Source organism: Pyxicephalus adspersus, chromosome Z (genome assembly GCF_032062135.1).
Source record: "Pyxicephalus adspersus chromosome Z, UCB_Pads_2.0, whole genome shotgun sequence".
Lineage (NCBI taxonomy): Eukaryota > Metazoa > Chordata > Amphibia > Anura > Pyxicephalidae > Pyxicephalus > Pyxicephalus adspersus.
In genome coordinates this window covers 83,142,397-83,165,833 of record NC_092871.1, presented here as the reverse complement: position 1 = coordinate 83,165,833, position 23,437 = coordinate 83,142,397, and the positions used below count along the sequence as shown (strand labels likewise).

The window sequence follows — 23,437 nt, the reverse complement described above, 5'->3', positions numbered from 1 at the left end:
CAGTACTTTATAATGGTCGCCTTTGGGAAGGCTGCTACCCTTACAGATAGCCAAAAAGATCATTGGTGTCACTTAACCAGAGAGTCATAAATTACTCAAGGAACCCCCAGCAATCTCTGTAGGAACCCTGGTTGGGAAGCTTTGGTCTATACCATCATGGATCCTCCCCATCAGACAGCAGATATTGTCCTTGTTAAATGACAACAGCTGCACAGATCCCAACATCTGGGCTATTTCTCTGCTTTATTGTAGGCACATGAGGGTTTTAGCTGGACCTCCTGAATATCCACTGGCCCCTAAAATACTGCCTATGATCTTTCTCTGCCCAAACCTCAGCATTGTTTAATGGAAGTGGGAACATAATACATCATATAGCATTTTTCTGGTTTGTTGCTCTGTTGTGGGACACTTCCAATCACACCTGTAGCATAATCATATTCTCTTACTATTTTCTTTGTTATGCATGCAGTCCTCGGCTGTCATCTATACAATTACATATACAAAATCAGCCTTTCTTGACATTTTGGATGAGAGAACCCTTGAAATAATTTTCAGGTCACATTAGTGTGGTGGTCAGTGGGAAGATCATTGCTGGTTTGGGGAAGAATGTCATTCTTACAGATAGCCAAAAAGATCACTGGGGGTCATTTTAAGTGACCTAAAGGGTACAAAAACATTGCTCAAGGAACTCTCAGCAACCTCTGGGGAAACACTATGCTAAACCATAAGTTTTGCCCTTGGCGATGTTCGGGGCCATTGTGTCAGTGTTCTACCAACCACCTATATTTCGTTCCAGCTTTGTAATGTCTGGTATTATGCCCAAACTGTTCTGTACGGTGTATTTTAATCCAACTCTTTAGTGTTTCATGTTTTAATTGTGCAAACCCTAGTAGTGTAATATTGTGATAAATGTGGTGTAGCAAATCAGGCTTAGTTCACATTAGCAGTAAAAAAAACTGGGCCATTTACCCCTCCTGAGTGACTACTTGGTAACTGCCAGTCACCAGCTAATGCAGCCTTACTACCAAGGTGAATTCAGCCCAACATTAGATGTCACCTACTAGCGCTATATCTAAATAATGCAAAACTTTTGTCTGTCCATGAACTGAGCCCAGTGATCCCCAAGCTTGCTCAGATTCTCTCTTCTTTCCGATGCTCACTGTTCCATTAAGTGCTGATCTCATTGAACATGTTTGGGATTGGACACTTTTTTTACATTATAGGAAAGCCCTTGATTATGTGTTCCCATTGTCGGGCATGCACAAAAGGAGCAGCCAACAGCCACCTGGAATATGTGACACAAATACTTTAGGAGGCTGTAGATTTACCCAGAAGTCTTTACCACCATTGCAATAAAGACGAGGCCTTTGTAAAGTCCTGTGTAAAGTCCTCTTGCCGTATTCTGCAGCGTTACAACTCACTGTGATCAAACCTTCATATCTCCTAAATAGTTGGTACACAGGGTTCTCACATAGCTACTAATAACCAACATTTATTTAAAGAAAATCAAGATGTGGGGATCATAAGTTTAAAAGCTTGTGGAAATTTAACATTTGAGTTGCTGGTATATAAGAAAGGGCACCTAGGAGCCCAAAATTGTAAATGCAAATTAAGGACCCTCAGGGGTTACTTACATAGCAAGGAGCATTGGAGTGGGACCCCTACATTTTTTACCTACCTTTCACAAAACTTTATTTGTAATACTGCGCTATACTATCTTCTGCTGTTCTTGGGAGCTCAATTTATCTGGAATGGGGAGGTGCAGGAAACTGAAAATGTAGGTGCAAGTGGGGGACACTTGTATAACCCACTCGCCTAAAATGTCATGGCATCATGACATTTTAGGCGAGTGCCCTGTTACACATAACTTTCCTCTTCCCTACCTTGAACCCTATTTTCTCCAGAATAAAGGGGTGCAGGTAAATAAAATTATAGGTGCAAGTGGGGAACTCTTGTGGCTAACACCCCTCAAACTTTCATCACCAATGCATTATTACAACATAAAACAATGACCATCAAAACACGCTGCCCTGTTACACATGACTGTATCCTACCAGTATATGAGACGTTATTTGTTTCTGAATTTTATGTTCTAATGATGCCATTGTGATGAAATTTTAGGGGGTGTTAGCCACAGACATTCCCCACGTTTTCAGTTTCCTACATCTCCCCATTGTAGATAAATTGGGGTTCAAGTGGGCAGTAATGTGTAACAGGGCAGTGCATTTGCCATAATAATGAAATTCTAGTGTGTGTGTGTGTGTGGTGTGACCTACTCTAGGCTAATTTGTCTGTCTGTGTGGATCTCACTAGTGTGTACATATCTATCAGCTGGTGTATGTTTAAATGTCCGTCCGTCTAAGTGTAAATTAGTGCATGTCTGTCAATGTATGGTTACCAGAGTATGAGTGTCTCTATTGTTTGTAGAGGTTAAAGACTCCTAATGTAGGGACCGATTTGGTATAGTTGCTGCCGCTTCCTACCAGGTGATGGTAGTCTACTGACCAGAGATCTAAAGTAAGAAGTGAGCAGTTATGCTGATATGTCTGGTGTCTCCCCTATCCTGTAATAGGCTTGGGAGCTTTGTGGATAGGAAATTGGGGCATGTGTGCCCCTCTCCTAACCAATAATAGTCTCCTAGAATACAGCTTGATAAAGGTAGGGGGCAAAAAGTGAGCAGACCCCCTTCCCTTTTGCAAAAGCACATAAACCATTAATTACCTTTGCAAGCTCCAGCGTTATCAAACATGAGATCCCAGGCATACTGATCCAGCACTGGTTGTCCCCAGTGAAAAATAAATTCTTACCCAAAAATCCGTTGCACGTTCCCTAAAAGAGTTAAACTAGCCCTGGAAATAAGATGACAACACTCCTTTTTAACTACTAAAAAATTAGTTACTTTTGTAGCGTTCAGTGTAGTCCAAATTACATTCTGCAAAGATCAGTCCAGTCCAGGTTGTCCCCAGTTATAAATACTTACCCAATTCCCCCCCACCTGACCTCATAGATCCTACTCAGATGGACAGGGTCAGATCACCGGATCAATGAAGTTCTTCATTCACATCCCGCTCAGATGAACAGGATCTGGTCAAAGAATATATGATAATATTCTCCATCTTCATTCCTGGCAATGGTAAACCTTGGTCGTCGTGTTATGATCTCTGCAGGAAGCTCGACTTCTTGGACTCTTGTCCAAGGTCAGAAGGACAAAGACCAACATAGTGTACATATGTTCAGGCAATATAGCCATATATCCCCACATCCTGACCTCAGTGGTGTGGGGTTTGTGGGGGAAGAGCTAATTGAAATTTGGACGCCTCTTTGAGAACGGGAACACCAGATGTTTATCTCCTGGGGAATGAGTATAGGGGAATGTATTCCCTCTTACACAATTCCACAAAGAGTTAAATCATCCTTACAAATGGCAACACTAATTTTATCTAATAAAATAATTTCCTTTCCAAGTGCCTTGTATGCCCCACTAATTAATTAACCTCCAGTGCCCTGGGATCACAGTGGATTTTCAGAGAAGTGGATTTTCAAAGAATTTTTCGGAGAATCCTGTGTGCGATCCCCGGCACTAGAGGTTAAATGGGGACAAGTCTCCCCATTTAAAACCTCTAGTGCTCTCTGATTGACTGAGGAAGCTTTCTTCAGACAATCAGAGAGCACTAGAGGTTTTGAATGGGAAGACTTGTCCCCATTTAACCTTCAGTGCCTGGGATCGCACACTGAGCTGATCGATGAATACAGCCGATGCTGCATACATTGATCAGCACAGCCCACATTCTTTTTTTTTTTTTTTTTTTTGATCTTTGGCTAATTTACACCAGCACTTACAATTTAGGTAATCGAGAACGGCTGAATACGCTGCGAAATTGAGTTTTAAAAACTCGCTCATCCCTGGACAAGATGGACAAGAGAATGACAGGAGCTGTGCTCAGCTGGACAAAGACCTACATAGTTTACATGTGTTCAGGCTCTATAGCCATACCCCTAGTACCCCTTTCCCATCTCCAAAATAAATGTAACCTAGCCAAAATTAATTAGAATAAATCAGTCAAAATAATTACCTTTGCAAAGTCCAACAATGTCCAAATAGACATTTGAGATCCTACGGAGATCGATCGAGCGCCTGTTGAATCTCAATCTGGTGGTCGTTGGCTGAAAAAACTAAAAAGTTCACAAGCTCTCTCTGTTGATGGATAGTGGCAGAGACGCTTGTCCCCGGAGTTATGAACTCTTCAGGGACGTTGATTTCTATGTCTGCTTGAAGGTCATCAACCCATATCCTAACTCGACACATACCATCAGTGTCTTCACCCCGTGAAGAAAAAGTCGAGGAACAATTGGACAGGTAGATCTTTGCTCTACTCATGTCAGGAGGCAGGTATTGTGGAATGCATGGAGGCAGGTTAGTTCACCAATGGGCTCACCCATGCCCAACTCACCCAAGCAGGTTTCCTGCTCCTCACTCTACTGGTCACTGGCTGGTGGTGTCTGTATGTCCTCTGGTACTTGGTGGTTTTCAGGAACGACTGGAGAACGGCTTCTCTGCCTCTGTGAGTAGTCAGCGTTCCGAGGTCTTCTTCGTGTAGATCTTTGAGGCAGCTCTGCCTCTGGTGTTCCATTCTGAAGTGCAGCTCTGGATCGGGACCTGTAAACCGCTGGAGAATATTGGCCTTCATCCTGTGATGGCAATTCCCCGATGTTGGGCTGTGAATGTGCTCTGACATTCTGTCTTGATATCCTGATGGTGTCAGATGCTCTTGTAGGTGATTCAGGTGTAGAAGATTAAAGAGTATGTGAAGAAGGTGTATGTGATGGAGTTGGAGGTGAATGAGATGTAGGTAATTAGGGTAAAGGTGAATGAGGTGTAGTTAAGTCAGCAAAAAAGCAAATCGAAATCTGCAATTTGCACAAATCTCAGTAATCACACAGATGACTGACGGCTGACTGCCAATGGCCAGTCATCCCAACTGACATTTTTGAAAAATGGCACTTATTGCCATGGAACAGTCTGTCTTCCCAAGACCTTACAATCCAGTGATCATGTGTGCCCTCTTAGCCAATTGTATGTTACTATATCCCAGCTGGCAGACCAATGGCCATATCCACATTGTATTTTTTTTTTAATTTCACAAAGCTTTATTTAGCACGATATTTATAAAGAAAATGATGGTTATTTGGTGTGTCCATGGCGATCAGCCTGTATATACAAGGCCTTAAAATCCAGCAAGCACCTGTGCCCCTTCCTAGCCAATGAAAGCTCCTTTTAAAAGGTTTTTACACTAAAAAACACCACACAACATATAATAAAAATAAAAGTACATATTTTAGTGCACCAAACATCATTGCCCAGTGCCCTGATTTACATTTTACATTTTTTGATAAATTATTTTTTATTTTGAAAAATTACATGGTTGTGGTCTATTATTTCATTATTTTTTATATTTATTATTTATTATATTATAATTTATGAATATAATATAATAAATAAATATAGTTGTCATACCCGAGAGTTAATCCTAAGAAGTATAGGCCCACAGTATAAACAAAAATTTCTATGCCAAAAAATTAAGATCACATTTTGCATCAAAAAACTGACAGAAATAGAATGCTAGGGGGGTTTAAAGGTCCTCACTGGCTGAAAAAAAAAGATTCTCAAAGGTGTGTTAAAGCCTTGAGAATTATTTACTATTGTTTTTTGGAAGTGAGGCTTGCTTTTTAGAATTCTATCTCTTTTAGAGATTTGGAAGACATAAATGGTCTGATTTACTAAAGCTCTCCAAGACTACAGAGGACAGACTATCATGGGAGATCCTGGGTGATCCAGCAAACCTGGTATGTATCTGGTCAATGATTGAAAACATTTACCAAATTATGGGAAACGATTTTAACCAATCCATTCCAGGTTTGCTGGATCACTCAGGTTTTTCATGATAGTATATTGAAAGTAAATTAGGCCCAAACACACATAAAGCATTGTGACAGCAATCTCCAAATTGAATCCCATTGGGCTCCTTAAAAATAACCTGCACCTATATTTTTAATAAATAACCATCCTTAACTTCATGTGTTACCTTTGTAAATTCAGCCAATAGTATTGAGGGCTTATAAGAGTTACCTGAAACCAGTCACTATTTGGGTGTTAATAAAATGGTTAAAAATAAGGAGACACAGTTGTCCTTATTTTCAACCATGCTTTTCTTTGGCTCAAGTCGTTACATAGGTATCTTCTATATTTTGTTTTTTTTATCACTTTTACTATGTATCCTGATATGAGTGAATCTATGTACAGTGTTCTCAACAACCCTTTTTAGCCGGGCGCACCACCCGGCACTTTTCAGTAACCACCTGGCTGTTTTTGTGCAAGACACGGCAAATTTGTGTTCCCAGTAGTTTATGCCACAGGTAACCAGTATCCCCTATTAGTGTCTGTGTTCTACCTACCCCCTATACTTTTTTCCAACTTTCTAATGCCTGCCCTGTTAGTATGTCCAATTTTTCCATTCTATGTATTTTGCTACAACTGTCCAGTGCTGTGTATTTTCATCCAACTTCCTAGTGTTTTAGGTTTGAAGAGTGTAATGCCTTGAAGTAGTGTAATAGTGTGATCAATGTGGTGTAACGAGTGAGGCTTAGTTCATATTAGCATCAAAAAAACTGGGCCATTTACTGTTCCCAAGTGAAGATTGGTAACGGGCTTTTTCAGAGCTAGCAGTATATAGAATGGAAATGCAGCAAATGCAATCTTACTACCAGTGTGAATTCACCGTAACATCAGATGTGTCCCCCGCTGACTTTGCTTTCCTCTTTTTTCTGGTGCCAACTGTAATATCCAGCGGTGCTTTTCACTGCACATGCATGAGATTAAGCACTTTTTTTTGCCATTTTTACCAACATGGCAGTAAAGACGGAAGGGTCCTTCCCAAAATAAATGAAAAAGGGAAAGTCACTCTTATATAATGTTAAAGATATGGTGATGCTTTAAAAGCCAGCCAGTGTCCCCCTCTCATCACTGCCAATATTCTATTAAAAACAAAAACAAAAAACCTGAAGATTATCCACAGTCTGTAATGATGTCATCGGCTGTGTGTGTAAAAGCTGCATGTCATATTCTGCTGTTCAAACCTTCAGATCTCCTAAATGGTTGGTTATAATGACTTGAAATGTTTAGGGTACCCTCACAGCTACCAGTAACCAATTTCTTTAAAGAATTTTAAGAAATAGGGGTCATAAGTTTAAAACTTGAAAAGTGAGGTTGCTGTTTCAAAAGAGAGAATGTCTAAAGCTGCGTACACACTTCCAATTTTTATCGTTGGAAATGAACGACGAACAATCGATTTGGGCAAAAATCGTTCGTAAAAAAAGTAACCAACGATGCCGACGAACGAGGATAGTCGTTTGAAATGAACGACCGGACCGGCGGATCGGATTGGACGACGATCGTTGACCATCTATCGTGTGTACGGTCGTTCATTGATCGTCCATGGTCTGAGCATGCGTGGTGAACGAATGTTCGTTCACTTCCTGTGGTGCACGTCACTTCCTGTATCGTTCAAACGATCGCATCTATCGTGTGTACAATATGTGCGAAGGATCGTGTCGTTATCTGTATGTACAGGATCGGTGCTATACGATCGTTCGCAGATATCGTGCAGGATCGTTCGTTGTTCGTTTACCAACGATAATAATTGGAAGTGTGTACGTAGCTTAAGAGCCCAAAATTGAAAATGCAAATGGTGGACCCCCAGGATCATGTATATAGTAAGAAGCATTGGGGTGGGGCCCCTAAATTTATACCTATCATTCACAGAACTTTAATTGTCATACTATGTCACCCTGTCTGCTTTTTTACCTTGAACCCCAATTTCTCTAGAACAGAGAGGTGCAGAGAAAGAAAAATAAAAGTGCAAGTGCAGGAAAGTTGTGGCTAACACCCCCAAACCTTCTTCACCATGGGATCATTACAACATAAAAATTCTGTCAATCAAAACGCACCTCCCTGTTACACATGACTGTACCTTTCCAGTACCTGAACCCCATTTTGTTTTGATGTGATGAAATTGTGTGGGGTTCCCCACACATTTTTGGTTTCTTACACCCCACCTCCCCTTTTCCAGGGAAATTGGAGTTCAAGTGTTAGAAGTGAGCAGTAATAGGTAACAGGGCAGCGCATTTTGATGGGCAGGGTTTTTTCTTTTTTGTTCTAATGGTGCTATAGTAATGAAATTATAAGGGGAGTTAGCCAAAGGTGTCCTCCACTTGCACCTATATTTTCGGTTTCATATACCCTGCCCCTCTGGAGAAATTGGGGTTCAAAGAAGAGAAGCAGACAGGGTAGCGTAGTTTGACAGTTAATGATTTGTGACAGGTTGGTATAAATTTAGGGTCCTACCCCAATGCTCCTTGCTAGGTAAGTGCCTCTGAGGTCCCTAATGTGCATTTTCAATTTAGGACTCCTAGGTGCACTTTCTTTTGAAACGGCAACCCAAATGTTGTATTTTCATTGGTTTTTAATTTTGTTACCCCCATATCTGCTATTTTGGTTACTAGTGGCTAAGAGGGTCCCCTGTGTACCCTAACTTATAAGTCATTACAACATATGGTTTAGAAGATATAAATGTTTGCGCACAGTGATTTCTATCAGTGTTGCTGATGATGACGTCATTGCACACGCCAACTCGGGCGGATACATTTTAGAAGCAGCTTTTTTTTTAATAGAAATCCCAGCTCGTACTATCAGATATGGGGGCAGGGCTGCCTGTTTCTCACTCCCATCAAGGCTGAGCTGTGTGCTGAGCTTCCTGCCCGCCTGTCATCGACAGTAGCAATCTCCTCTGCTGAGCACAGAGCAGCCTCACTAAGATCCGTTCAGAGCATTAGAGCTGCGGATGGGAGGTGGGCAGGGGAGGCACGGCAGCCAGGCGGAGCAACCGGCTAAAACCTTCTGCGGAGAAATATATATATATATGCATGTGACCTTTGGACCATCAATTCTATGACCCCTGATCTTGGATTACATCTGTCAGCTTTCATATTTCTAAAAGCTTTTTATCCTGTGTACCAGAATCTTTGTGGACACATTTCATCAGAGAAATTGGGGCTGTCAATCAGACACAGAATGATTTTTATCTTTTTTTTAGCGCGGACTGTGCGCATTCTATTAGCAGTTCTAAATTTAAAGCACATAACGTGGTATCTAAATCGAGATTTCTGGTTTTAATTTTTCTAACAATACCAACATAATACGGGTGACGGAGGGCGTGCCAGATGACATCGTTATTTAGTTTTCCCCTAGTGAAACCAGTGATTTGTTGGGTCGCACAAAAGCTGATACCCACAAACCCAATCCAAGCATACCAACAACTGAGACTATCCCATATTTTGTTCCTATCTTTATGCAAAGTTAAACCCTGTACAGATCATCATTGGTGACAACTGATGTGGGAATTGATCATACGTGATCGTTTCCAGTAACTGATGTATGAATGAATGAATGATCAGTGCTCAACCCGGAGATTTTTTCTGCTGGGTGGGAAGAAATTGTAGGCGGGTGGCAGCCCCTGTATTGTGACCAAACTCTTTAGTAACCTCCCAAAAACAGCCAGGTGGGTGCTGAAAAGTGCCGGGCGGTGCGCCCAGCAAAAAGTGCCTGGGGAGAACCTAGATGATGTAGAGGGAAGGGGGGAGGACAAGGAAGTGACACTATGTTGTGCTCTCCTTCATTGAAATGCGCTGAAGTTGTTCCTGCTCCGTCATGACAGATTTATTGGGAGACCGTTGTACACATGTTAGATTTTAGTCCAAGATAGGCTGTTCATCTCTCAGAAGAATCACCTGATGTGTTTGTATATAGCTCAAGGCTCAGTCAGCTGTGTTCTTCATTAACTTTGATGAAGAAACAGAGTACCACTGCAAGCAGCCTATAAAGAGAGCAAATGCTCATGTTTAGTTCTGCAATCAGAAACCACACACTGACTTTGCCCTCCCTGCAGTTTACACTCCACAAAAGAATGGGGTTCTGCCTGCTCCTCCCCCCCTCCATAGAACAAAATGGAGATGTGTGTACAGCGATCACATATCTGACATTTATTGGACATCTGTATGGGGCTTTACTCCTTAATAGTAAATGCATTACTGGCAGGCTCACCTAGTGAAAATTAATGAAATGAGGAGAGGTGGAGGTGGTGTAGTCCTCCTATTCGGGAAGCAACCCTAGGGTATCAATGCTGTACTGATTTAGAACAGAAACATGTGAATGTACACTATTTGGCTTTATATGATAAAGCTACATTAGCGGCTACATTTTCCATATTGTAATTTGGAATAATTTGTGTATATTATTTAAAGAATTTTAAAAACAGGCATGGTGGCTGATGTTTAGCACTCAGATATGTAGCGTACATTTGCATGACTAGAAGGGAAATAGTCAGCTGCTTTATTGCTGCTTTATTGTACAGGGGGTGATGAGAATGATTCATTGTTTTCTGTTTATCTGCGTCGTACTTTATAAATTAAATAACATTAAAACAATGTACTCTTATTTCACCAGGAGTCTCCCCAGGACAGCGCCATTACACGTGACATCAACAGGACATTTCCAGCTCATGACTACTTCAAAGACACCGGAGGAGATGGACAGGACTCCCTGTACAAAATCTGCAAGGTACCTCTCTCACAACACTAGATTTTACTTTATTTTACCAAATCATTATGGAGGCTTGTAGCATTTGCAGACCTGATCTGGAATAAAATAGCAATTGCATCCTTTCAGATAGCAATTGATTTTATATATTCTACACTTTATTCCAATCGTGGTTCCCCAAATTTTTTTGCTTTTCCTGCAGCCCAACAACTTACTCACACCATAAGTAATAATAAATCAGCAAACTAAAACTAATGGCTGGGTGTAGAGAGAAAAATGTGGAAAGAAAAATGTGTTCATACAAAATAAAACCAAGATCATTTAAGACCCCACATTCAAGACCCCACTGAGCTATCTTGGTAATTGTATTCAGGGCCAAAATTATTACTTTTTGTATGGCCTTGTTACCACTGCACTGCCAGCAAAAGCCACCATGCTTTAGACTACATGGATGTTAATGGTCTGTAGTGGGTAGGACCAAACTACAGTTTTGCATGGCGGAGTGGGTGAAGCTAATTGCTCATTGCAGAGAGGAAAGTTTCCACGACGTGCTGGGCCATAAAAGACCACAGAATTTGTAGTTTGTGTTCCTATGTTCACATTGCTGGTAGTGACATCTGCATGCATACTCATATTGGATCTAATAGAGGGTAAGGAAAAACATGACACCACAATCATCACTTTAAATGTAATTGTTTCTTCCATAATGAATTCCAGACACAACAGGATTTTTTTTTTTTTTTTTTTTGGAAAATGTATTTAGTCTAAAATCACGTCAATAGGTCACAAATGAGTCCCTGCAGAATAGACACAATGGTAGAGGTTATAGTAGGGTCTTGAAGTGATCAGGGGCCATTCCTGGGCTTTTTGGTGCCCCAACCAAGACCCCCGGCACAGACCTCTGCTGAGAGTAAGTTTGGGGGAAAACGTGTCTGTTAAGACTGGAAACTGCTTGTATTTGCTGGTAGAGATGTGGGGCTGCAGGCATGGATAAAGGGGTGCACTGCTACTAATATGGGCACAGTACTGTACTTACTGTGAATTACTAGTGTCGGTGATGCTTTCCTGTGACTTCACTGTTTGAGGGTGGCTGTGACTACTGGTAAGGAGTGCTTTTCTGCTGGGGTGGCTGCCTATGACTGTTGGGGGACAGGGGTGATTGACTGCCAGGGATGGATGTTTAACCGCTGGGGTAGTCTGTGACTGCCAAGGTAATGGGATTTTTTTTTTTTTTATTCTGGGGCACCTATGATTGCTGATTTAATGCTACCCATCCACCTTTGTTTGGCCTATGGGGTATTGCCTGTGAATGCTGGGGAGGCCTCTAGTGTCAATTTCACCAACCAAGCACCCCTGTTTCCAACCCCCTCCAGGTCTCTGCCAGCATCTGCAACGTCAAACTAATGTATGTTTTATGGTGGTAGACAGTGTGTATAGAAGGTGCATTTGTTTCATTCCACATGCATTATTTTGTCTCGGATTTACTGCAGCCCCCTTCTTTCTGCATGGGCCTAATGGTATTCCTCAGTGAGAGTACAGCTATAGTTTCCACTGGAAATAAGATGACAATAGCAATCTATAAACATGGAGCTGTCAGTGTATAGAAAGTGCCAAGAAAGAAATTCATGGCGGGATCACCTGTTTTATTCCTCTAAAAGCTCTAAATTTGAAAAGCCCATTAACAACTTCAGTATTTTCCCCAACCTCATTTAGCTGGGCACACCACCCTGCACTTTTCGGTAACCAGCCGGATGTTTTTGGGAGGTTACTAAAGAGTTGGGTCACAATACAGGGGCTGCCACCCGCCTACAATTACTTGCCACCCATCTTGAAAAACTTTCTGGGTTGAACACTGAATTTAAAGAATATAAAAAATATTAGTGATAGGATTTACATTTACGTTGGAACATAACATGGAAGCTAGCTCAATTTTTCACCAATCTTTTTTTTGCAACAGGTTAAACATTTTACCCGGACTTTGTGCAAAAAAGTTAATCTTTGTGTAAAACGTGTACATTTACTTTACAAATGAAAATATATATTTTTTTCACATCATGTCCTGTGAATGAAATGGTTTGTGTTACTAGTTGTGGGTTTTGAGACATTTTAGGAAGTCATGGATCATCAGTCTTCTCTTGTCTTCCCTTAGGCCTATTCCGTGTACGATGAAGAGATCGGTTATTGCCAAGGACAATCCTTTCTCGCTGCAGTTCTGCTGTTACATGTAAGTTTTATTTTCCGTCTTCCTCGGTGTTGTGTCAAGGCAGGTGACACAATTATACAATGATGTGTACCTCTGCAGAGGTGTAACTATTGTAACTCCTAGACCTGGCATGACCTCTGAGGCCTTGTTTGTGGGATCTTTTACAAAAAACACGTGTCTGGGAAACAGTAATATTTATTTAGGAAAAATCCGGCAAAGTCTGACACAGAAAGCTTTCTTGTCTGCTTTTACAGATGCCTGAAGAACAAGCGTTCAGCGTCCTGGTCAAGATCATGTTCGATTATGGACTCAGGGAACTTTTCAAACAGAACTTTGAAGACCTGCACTGCAAATTTTATCAACTGGAGCGCCTGATGCAGGTTAGATCTAAAGGACGTGGTCATATGGTACAGGAGGGTCATTGTTTCAGGGCCGAAAAAGTTCACTGACTAATGATGTCGTAATAGAACTTATTGAACATTTTTCTTTACTGTATTCTCTAAAACACAAAATTCCATCACGCTCAGCAAATACTAGAGTTCCTCTTTTATAAATATCTAATCAGGCAGGTCGTTATTTCAGAAAGGGCCAGGTATTGTCCCTTCTGCAATTGTGTGTTTTACCTGTGTGATCACTCACATAAAGTTTTGTATACATAGCATCAGCTTTGTTCCCTGATCAACAACATCAGGTTGTTGGGAAAACTCAGCAATCCAGTTTTCCTTTGCGTATGCTGGGGATCCCGTGTGTATGTGCGGGAGTTGCGTCATCCCAGCATAACCAATCAACATGGACAAAGATCGTCTCTGGGAGGAAGAAGAGAAGAAAAATGGCGGCACTATGGGGTGGAACACAGATAAGTGAGTCGCACAGCTTTAGTTCCCCATGAAGAGTATAGAGATACCTATGTAATTTTTACAGGAAACTATTATCCAATGGGTCCTGCTTAGACCTCTCTTAGCTGTAGATCCGGTTTAGTTTGTCTTGTTCCTAAAGCCATTGAGTCTTCTTTACTTTTAATGTCAGGCAAATCACAAAATACGCATATGAACCTGTTTTACCTGATCTGATACTAACATTTGCACCTCCTCATAGGAAAACAGGGAAGTTAATGCCATTTACAATTATGGAATACAATGATGTCCTCTCTCCACCCCCAGCCCAATGATTGAACTGAGAAAGCAGCAGAAGACTTAGATGTCTCCCTCTTCTCTTTCCTGTCTTCTCCTATTAATATGTTGCTCAACACAATTGCATGCAGCCCAGTCAGATTTAGGAGCTTACGCTGGTTGCATTTATAGCAGCATTTTGTATATTTTTGGTTCAGCTTTAATAAAAGCAGTGCAAAATCTAAGAAGATTTTTAAAGTAAAGTTCACCTGATTTCCTTTATTTAACTTCATGTTGTTAAATTTGAGGCTGCAGTGTTGAGCCCATTAAACAACATCATCTAGGGATACTGATGTCTGATTTAGGTATATTGTGCTAAACAAAGGGCACTTGGGGTAGGGGGGTGGAGGATTTTAGGCTTTATTGTACAATAAAATATGTCTATATACTAGAAATAACATGAAGTGTCCACATTGTTCTAGCAATTCAGTAGGATGAACAAGATGTCGCTTGCCTTCATGGTTATCCTAACAAAATGTTTACCCCCTTCCTTTCTTCCCATTTCTGCCCTTTTAAATCTAAATTGTGTGGTTGTCAGGTTATTTAGTGTTTCCCCCTGGAAACCAGAGGACCGAAAACTACACATCTACCCTGACTCCACTCACTACTGAATTCTGGAAATGTAAGAAGTCATCCCCAGCACCCTTTAGACACGTAATATTTAATGTCTGTGTAATCAAGGAACTGATCAGCAGATTTCACATCTGCACCACTTAGTGGCCAACATGGAGGATCAATGACCTTACCTGTGCAAAATACTGACTGGTTGCTTGCTTATCAAGAGCGGGAGAAAGCATGCATGCCTAAAGGGATGCCGGAGATGTGTTCTTTTATATTACCCTTAGCTTTAATAAGGATGAGGAAATTGGCGTCTTTTTTTAATAATACAACATGATTTTATTACATCATCACTCTGCAGATGCAAACTGTGACAACAGGTTATTCAGGGTGAAGCAGGAAGTGTTGTCACATGAAAACAGGACGTGAAGAAAGGGTATTGCCACTGTACAAAATGTGTATGTTACACACAAAGCCACAATGTGAATTAACTGGTGTTGCTGCATAGCATTTTTAAAACCCTAATTCTGAACTCCAAGCAAACAACCGAATACTCAGATTTCATGTATATATGGGAGATTTTTTTTACCTGCAATCAATCTGCAATCTGCAATTTTTTGAATTTCTGTTTAGATGTAAGGCAATGGGTGCTAGATCCACTCAATGCCCAAATCAAGCCCAGCTGGTGCATTGCATTGCATTCCGCGTCAGCTTATCAGTTTCTCCTGTCACCTTTCAGACGTTCCTTTTGGCTGCCCTATTTTTAAAGCCTGCAAAGAAACAATGGCCAACCTTATAATATATTTTGTAGGGATTTGTTTTCCTGGTTAGGAAGCTAAAAATAAGTATGTATCAAGTCTGCGTATATTGCTACTTTTAATGTTACACATTGATTTTGGACTCCCTTACAGCCCTAGGGTTCGGGGTTTGAATCTCTGCCATCTGCATGAGGTTTGTAAGTACTCCCTGTGTTTCTTTAGGCGCTCTGAAATCCTCCCACATAAATATCGGTTAGGCCTTTTGGCTTCCACAGAATGGGCCTTAGACTAAGTTAACAATATATCACTATGGTAAGGATAATAGATTGTCAGCTTCTCTTTAGGAGTCACGACTATGGAAAAGAAATTATATAAGTAAAATTGGGAATGTATATGCATTGCTTGCTTTAATAGAAACTTTTACTTTGGTATGGCTTCATCTGTTCTGTCTCCTTAGGAATATATTGCCGACCTATACGCTCACTTCCTGGAGATCAGCCTCGAAGCTCACATGTATGCATCCCAGTGGTTTCTTACTTTATTTACCGCCAAATTCCCACTCTATATGGTCTTCCACATCATTGACCTGCTCCTGTGTGAGGTAGGTACAACCAACAAACAGTCCATTGTCATCCTGGGAAGTCCGGATATCACAATAGCATGCAAAAACAAAAAGTTTATTATATTGGATTTCAAATGCCTTGTAGATATAAATAAAGCAATCAGAACTATGTACAGGTCTACATTCCACCCTGGTGCCTTACCAGACTTCTTAGGGTCACCGTTGAAATCTGACATGGATTGCTAGATCCTACCAACCAGGTGAATAAAGTGGGAAAGTTTAATTAGGGTCTAGTGCTGCTCAATGAATAATATGCAGTCCTGCAGTGACCTCTGCTGATTGAACATATTACTGCAACAAAATCTTTCCAATGTGACATTTTTATTAGGTAATATTACACAGCTCAACAAAAAAATTTTTTTTTCACTTACCAAGGATTTTTTTTTATATATATTTAGTGTATTTCAGGTATGCTGAATTCAGAAATGACATCAGTTTCACTGAATTCGCTCCAGTTCTTGTGATACAGGAATCGGAATAGACAATTTTACCAACAACAAATGTTAACACGGCATATTATCAATCTTTATTTACGCCGATGTTTTGTATTTTTTATATTAAATGTAGCATTTTCTTTCATGAATCTTTCATTTGCCTTTTTAATCATACATTTTCTTTTCTTTACGGAAATATGAGTTCTTCAAGTTGACCCTAATGTATTTTGCTACATTTTTATTGAATATTCCCAGCAAAAACAGGGAAGAAAAATTACAGAATTTGTGAAACAAGCATATCCTGCATAGTTTGGTATTAAACTGGGGGACCAAGATAAGTATTGGGCTCCCCATATTATATGCAAAACTTGTAAGTGTCTACTTGGTGTACCTGTCTGGCGAGAACCCAAAAATCATCATAATGATTGTTATTTCTGTGCTGTGAATGTAAAAGGTTTCAAAAGTTACAAGAAAAACAAGTGGGAGTACGGTGATATGGAATCAGTAAGACGACCTGTGCCGCATGGTGCTGATGTTCCCATAGCAGTGTTCAGTCCCTGATATTCCTGTATCCAACATGGAGGATATACAGGGAGTGTAATCCAGGAGTTAGCAGTGGGAGTGAATATGAAGGAAGTGTTTCATCAAACCAGCCATTCTCCTGGAGAAGAGCTCAATGATTTAATACGTAACCTAAGTCTGTCACAACAAGCATCTGAACTTTTACTATCCAGGCTAAAAGAAAAGAACTGTCTGAGACCGGAAGATAAAATAACGGTTTATAGGACAAGAGAGGTGACGCTCCGACCATATTTCACTGAAGATGGAGACTTTGTGTACTGTTGTAACTCCTAGACCTGGCGTGACCTCTGAGGCCTTGTTTGTGGGATCATTCACAAAAAAACACCTGGACTACTAGCCCATATGGGAGGACCAGAATACCGAACAGAAGATTGGCGGCTTTTCATGGATAGTTCCACTCCAAGTTTGAAATCTGTTTTACTGCATAATGACAAATGCTTTGCATCAATTCCAATTGGTCACTCAACAAACTTTAAAGAAGAATATAAAAATATCAAAATGTTTTTACAAAAGCTTTGCTATCATGAACACCAATAGTCCATATGCGTTGATATAAAAATGCTGAACTTCCTACTTGGACACAAAGTGAATACACAAGGTACCTGTGTTTCATCTGCTTGTGGGATAGTAGAGCAAACCAGGATCACTGGAAAAAAGTGACATGGCCTCCAAGGGAAAACATGAAAAAAGGTGCAGCGATCATCATTACCGAGCCAATGGTTCACAAAGAAAAAATCATTCTCCCTCCATTACACATAAAGTTGGGATTAATGAAGCAATTTGTTATAGCTCTGAACAAGGACGGTGATTGTTTCAAATATATTTGTAGATTCTTCCCTGGATTGAGTACTGAAAAAATAAAAGCAGAAATCCTTGATGGAGCCCAGAAACTGATAAATGATGGAAATGTCACAAGTTACATGACTGATACTGAAGCTTCTGCCTGGCACAGCTATGTCATGGTTGTCCGGAACTTCTTGGGTAACCATAAAGCACAAAATTATGAAGAACTGGTACAAAACTTGCTCTTAAACTTTAAAAATGTGGGTGCTACTATGAGCATAAAGGTACACTATCTCCATAGCCATTTGCCAAAATTTTCAGAAAACCTTGGTGATATCAGTGAGGAACAAGGGGAGAGGTTCCATCAAGATATAAAGGAGATGGAAGAAAGGTATCAGGGCAGATGGGATAGACACATGATGGCAGACTACTGCTGGAGCCTTCAACGTGATCGTCCTGATCATCAGCAGAAAAGGAAATCATACAAACTCAGTTTTTCAATGACTTCTTTGTGATTAGTTCTGTAATATACAAATATGAATATAGAATATAATGATATTAAGTATTTCAAAATGTATTTTGTATACATAAGCATATCTGTATTTGGAATCTGTGCATCAAACAAAACCTAAAATGACTTTAATCTGTTTGGCAAGAAAATGTTAGTTGACCAATGTTATATATAATATAATACAGTATTTGCAGATAATAATTAAAACATTTTTTATTTCTAATCTAATAGTAACTGTAGCATGAAATACAAGGCAGTGGCAGTTTTGTTAGTACACAAAGTATTTGGAAAGTAGAAAGCCTCCCGGGAGTTGGGATTCTTATGGGAGAGGATAGGTGTTTATCTCTTGTCTGCTTTAGGGGGGATTAAAGGGTCGTTCTTCATTGTTTTTGGTTATGCATGGTCTCCTCTGGGTTTAAAGTCTTTGAAGTGCTATCGAATAGCTTTCCATTAAAAGCAACTAGACAGTCTTCACGGTTGCTTTGTTTGCTACGATTTCAACACAGGCTGCCACATTGCAGTTTCTCTTCTTCAGAGGTCTGTTGCCTGGGCCTTTGCCAGGTTGTCCCACATATGTGGCTGCTAGCTGTGGCTTTGCAGACTTACCTGTGCCAGTGTGCCGCACATCTGAGCTGCGATGACCCATGTCTGAGCCACCTTGCCCTATGTTAGCAAATTAAAGCAAGCCTGAAGCTCACCCAAAGTCACTGGAGGCCCTTCCATATTGAGTCCATTGCATATTTGTTTAGTTTGGGGTTGTAGGGTATGAATATAAGATTCCCACTAAATAATGCCTCTGCATTAAGCTTTGCTGTATTTTGAACACCTGCTGCAATATTGTAGTGAACCTGCTTTAGACACACATTGCCGGTCTGCTGGATTGTGAGCCAAAATGCTCTTTGTCAGAGCCATGTTGTGTTGCCGTGCAAAAGCAAAGCTAGACCTTGCCACATTTTGTTCCAAAGCCTGAAGGTTGCACAAAGTCACTGTAGGCCTTAGCATTGTATATTTATTACATTGGATTTATCTTTGTTTAGTTTGGAGAGGTAGGATATGGATAAAAGATCCCCACTCTTACAAAAAGCCTGCTTTATAAAGTTGGTTTTAATTTCAATACGGGTTGCCACATTGCAGTGTCCCTGCATCAGAGGCTTTCCTGGTTGGTCCTGCATTTGTTCCCGCTAGACAGCCAGCTTGCCCTCTTAGTGAGCCATGATACAAAACTGATGCATGCTGCATTTTCTATACAGCCTGCAGTTTGTACAAAGTCACTGGAGGCCCTACTACTTTATGTCAGAGACGTGTTTATCTGTTTTGCCCTATGATAGGTTATTGACGCAAAACTGGGCCATGCCACATTTTACTTCACAGCCTGAAGCTTGTACATTGAGGTACATTTCCCTGTGTTGCCCTGTGATAGGAAATAGAAGCAAAGCTGCAGCATGCCACGTTTGTCAAATTTCAAAGCCTGAAGCTTGCAGAAAGTCACCAGAGGCATTACCATTATGTATATTTATTACATTGGATTACAATTTGTTTAGTTTGGTGTGGTAAGGTATGCATATAAGATTCCCACTCCTACAAAGTCACTCCTTATTAAACTTCAATTTCAACACAGGTTTCCACATTGTGTTGTCCCTGCATCAGTGGCTTTCCTGGTTTGGCCTGCATTTATTCAAAGTTGCTTCATATCCCTGCCATTTTGGCTTGCATGACAGCCAGCTTGCCTTCTTAGTGAGCCGTGATAATTTCCTCTATATTGCTCAATGTTAAGAATCAAAAGCAAAACTGATGCATGCTGCATTTTCCATACAGCCTGAAGCTTGCACAAAGTCACTGAAGGCCTTATCATTGGACCTTTACTATATTTAGTACATTGGATATATCTTTGTTGGTTCGGGTAGTAGGGTGTGGATATAAGATTTCCACTCCTAAATAATGCCCCTTTATAATACTTTGCTAAGTTTCAATGCAGGCTTCTACATTGCAGTTTCTTTGCATTAGAGGTGCATTGCCCTGCATCAGGCGCATGTTGGCTGTCTGTGCTTGTGAGTCAGTTTTCCCTTCATGTGAGCCATTATGCCGTGTCTGCGCCACATTGCCCCTGCCAGAACCACATTTCTCTGTGTTGATCTGTGATAGGAAAATGAAGCAAAGCTGCACCTTGCCACATGTTGCTTTACAGTCTAAGGCTTACACAAAGTCACTGGAGGCCTTAGCATTGTCTGTATTTATTACATTGTATTTATCTTTGTTTAGTTTGGGATATTAGGATACAGACATAAGATTCCCACTCCTACAAAATGTCTACTTTATAAACATGGCTTCAATTTCAACACAGGTTGCCACATTTCAGTGTACCCGCATCAGAGGCTCTCTGCATTTATTCCAAGATGATTCATATCTGTGCCATTTTCGCCTGCGTGACAGCCAGCTTGCCCTCTTAGTGAGCCGTGATACCCCATTTCCTCTATATTGCCCAATGTTAAGAATCGGAAGCAAAACTGATGCATGCCACACTTTCTATACAGCCTGACGTTTGCACAAAGTCACTGGAGGCCCTACCACTGTGTATATTCAAGACGTATTTATCTGTTTAGCCCTATGATAGGTTGCACAGGTCAACATGTCATTTTCATCAGATATTATTTTATGTGGGCTCTGTAGTATTTTTGTGGATATCAAAATCCTATTTATGTGGATTTCAAATCTGTGTTCAGTTTTTCTCTAGCACGTCTAGTTTTTGTGATGCAGCTAATTATATGTTGTGTGAAAGTTATAAATAGGCTTAACACATTACAACATTTAACGACCGTTTTCTTTTTTAAGGTTGGAGACTGCACTAACTGCGATTGATTTAATTTGTCATCATGCCTGGAAATTGCCTTAATGATCCAAACAGTTTCTTTAATGTGTGTGGTTCATTCATGACAAAAGCACAATGTCACTAAATTAGCACAGAACCTAAAAACATATACAAATTATATTTCGGCTGTCCACCAGGATAAATCTTGGGCTCCACATGTCATCTGTACCAGTTGTTCCAATGGACTGTGTGCTTGCTAAATTGATGTAAAGCAGCAATGCAATTTGCAAATCCCGATTGCAGGTGTGAAGAGAACCGCAAGACCATCTAATGGACTGGTAATTTTTCTGCGTCAACAAAAGTGGATTCCCAGGTGAAACTAAACACTAAATTGTATAACCCAGCCTCAGTTCTGAAATTAGGCCTGTTCCTCATTTATTGCCAGTTCCGGTACCGCCACATGATGGACTTGCTTCTGTAGAAGGTGATGAGGAATGCGCGGGAGTTGCAGCCAGTTAAAACCCCGAATCATCTGATCCTGACTACTTGGCCGATGAAGATTCTGAACCAGAGACCCTTACACAAGCAGGGCTGAATGATCTCGTTCATGATCTAAATCTCTCCAAAGACAAAGCAGAACTTATTGCTTCCAGGCATAAACAGAAGCACTTGCTTGCAAAGGGTGTAACTGTAACTCACTACAGAAATCTTAATCATAACTTGACAACGTTCTTCACTAGTAATGGCTGACTGTGCTACTGTCATGATATAAATGCACTCTTTAACAATTTGTCACAAGAGCATGTTCCATCTGAATGGCGTATCTTCATTGATTCCTCTAAAAGAAGCTTGAAAGCAGTCTTACTGCATAATGGTAATTCCAAACCAAGTTTCCGGATTGCTCATTCCGTTAACCTAAGGAGTCCTTTGACGATATGAAATTACTACTTGAAGCAATCCAGTATAAAACACACCAGTGGAACATCTGTGGGGATCTAAAGGTCATTGGCTTGCTGATGGGAATACAAGGAGGATTCACAAAATATTGCTGTTTCCTATGCCTGTGGGACGGCCGATCGACGGGAGACCATTATGTCAAGTGTGATTGGCTACTAAGAGATACCTATAAGCTTGGAACAAGCAGTGTCACGTTTCTGCCTCTGGTTGATCCACATAAAATATTTCTGCCACCCCTCCATATGAAGTTAGGCTTGATGAAGAACCTTGTAAAGGCCATGGGTAAATCAAACTCCATGGGTTTTCAGTACCTTGTTTAGAAGTTTTCAAACATAAGCACTACAAAAATGAAGGAAGGGATATTTATAGGGCCACAGATCAAGTCTTTTCTAACAATCTCTCTCAGCAGCTGAGCTAGAAGCTTGGGATGCATTCAAGTGGATGTGTGAAAATTTCCTGAGTAACCATAGTCTCCTGCATACAAGGAAGGAGTTCAGAATCTGCCTGATTCATACCAGAAACTGGGTTGTTGCATGTCATTAAAAATCCATTTCTTGCACTCACATCTAGAATTCTTCCCTGTTAAATCTTGGTATGGTGAGTGACAAACAAGGAGAACGTTTTCACCAGGACATTCAGTTAATAGAGCACCGCTACCAAGGTTTCTGGGATGAAAGTAAGATGGCCAACTACTGCTGGATGCTGTACCGAAACAATCCAGACAAAGAGTACACAAGAAAATCATACTCTAGGCATTTCTGAAGAAACAATGGCACCTGACTGACACTGTTCAATAAATCTATACCACAGTGTGCCTTGTTTTACTTCACACTGAAGATGTATTACCATTCACTTCAATGGTGCTTACGTTTTAGTACAAAATACATGCACCTACAATGTGAACTATAATAGATAGTATTTATAACTCAGGAACTGTAAGGGTTAGGGAAAAACTGAATAAATATCTAAAATCTGCTCAAAAATTGTTTAGAAAAGTTTGCTGTGGTTTCTGATGATTATCAAAACTATGTTTTTGTTGACCTGTGTTATTGAAGCAAAACTGGGCCATGCCACATTTTGCTACACAGCCTGAAGTTTGCACATAGTCACCAGTGGCCTTACCATTGAACCTGTACCATATTCAATACATTAGATATACCTTTGTTTAGTTGAGGTAGTAGGGTATGGATAAATGTTTCCCACTCCTAAATAATTCAGCTTTATAAACTTTGCTAAGTTTCAACCCAGGCTGCTACATTGCAGTTTCCTTCATGTGAGCCATTATGCCCTGTGATTGAGCCACATTTCTCTGTTGCAATGTGACAATTTATTGAATCAAAGCTGGACCTTGGCACATTTTGCTACAAAGCCTGAAGCTTGCACAACGTGTCTGGAGGCCTTAG

General features: G+C 40.5%; 1 protein-coding gene across 3 annotated transcripts in view; it reads left to right on the top strand.

Moving 5' to 3' along the window:
* RABGAP1 (RAB GTPase activating protein 1) overlaps positions 1-23,437 on the top strand; it is a 113,772-nt gene that overhangs the window by 65,942 nt on the left and 24,393 nt on the right. For all 3 annotated transcript variants that reach the window (XM_072431357.1, XM_072431355.1, XM_072431356.1), the window contains exons 14-17: positions 10,559-10,672; positions 12,801-12,875; positions 13,109-13,234; positions 15,797-15,940. In XM_072431357.1, coding sequence (XP_072287458.1) covers positions 10,559-10,672; positions 12,801-12,875; positions 13,109-13,234; positions 15,797-15,940 — 459 coding nt within the window. The remainder of the gene's footprint in view (positions 1-10,558; positions 10,673-12,800; positions 12,876-13,108; positions 13,235-15,796; positions 15,941-23,437) is intronic.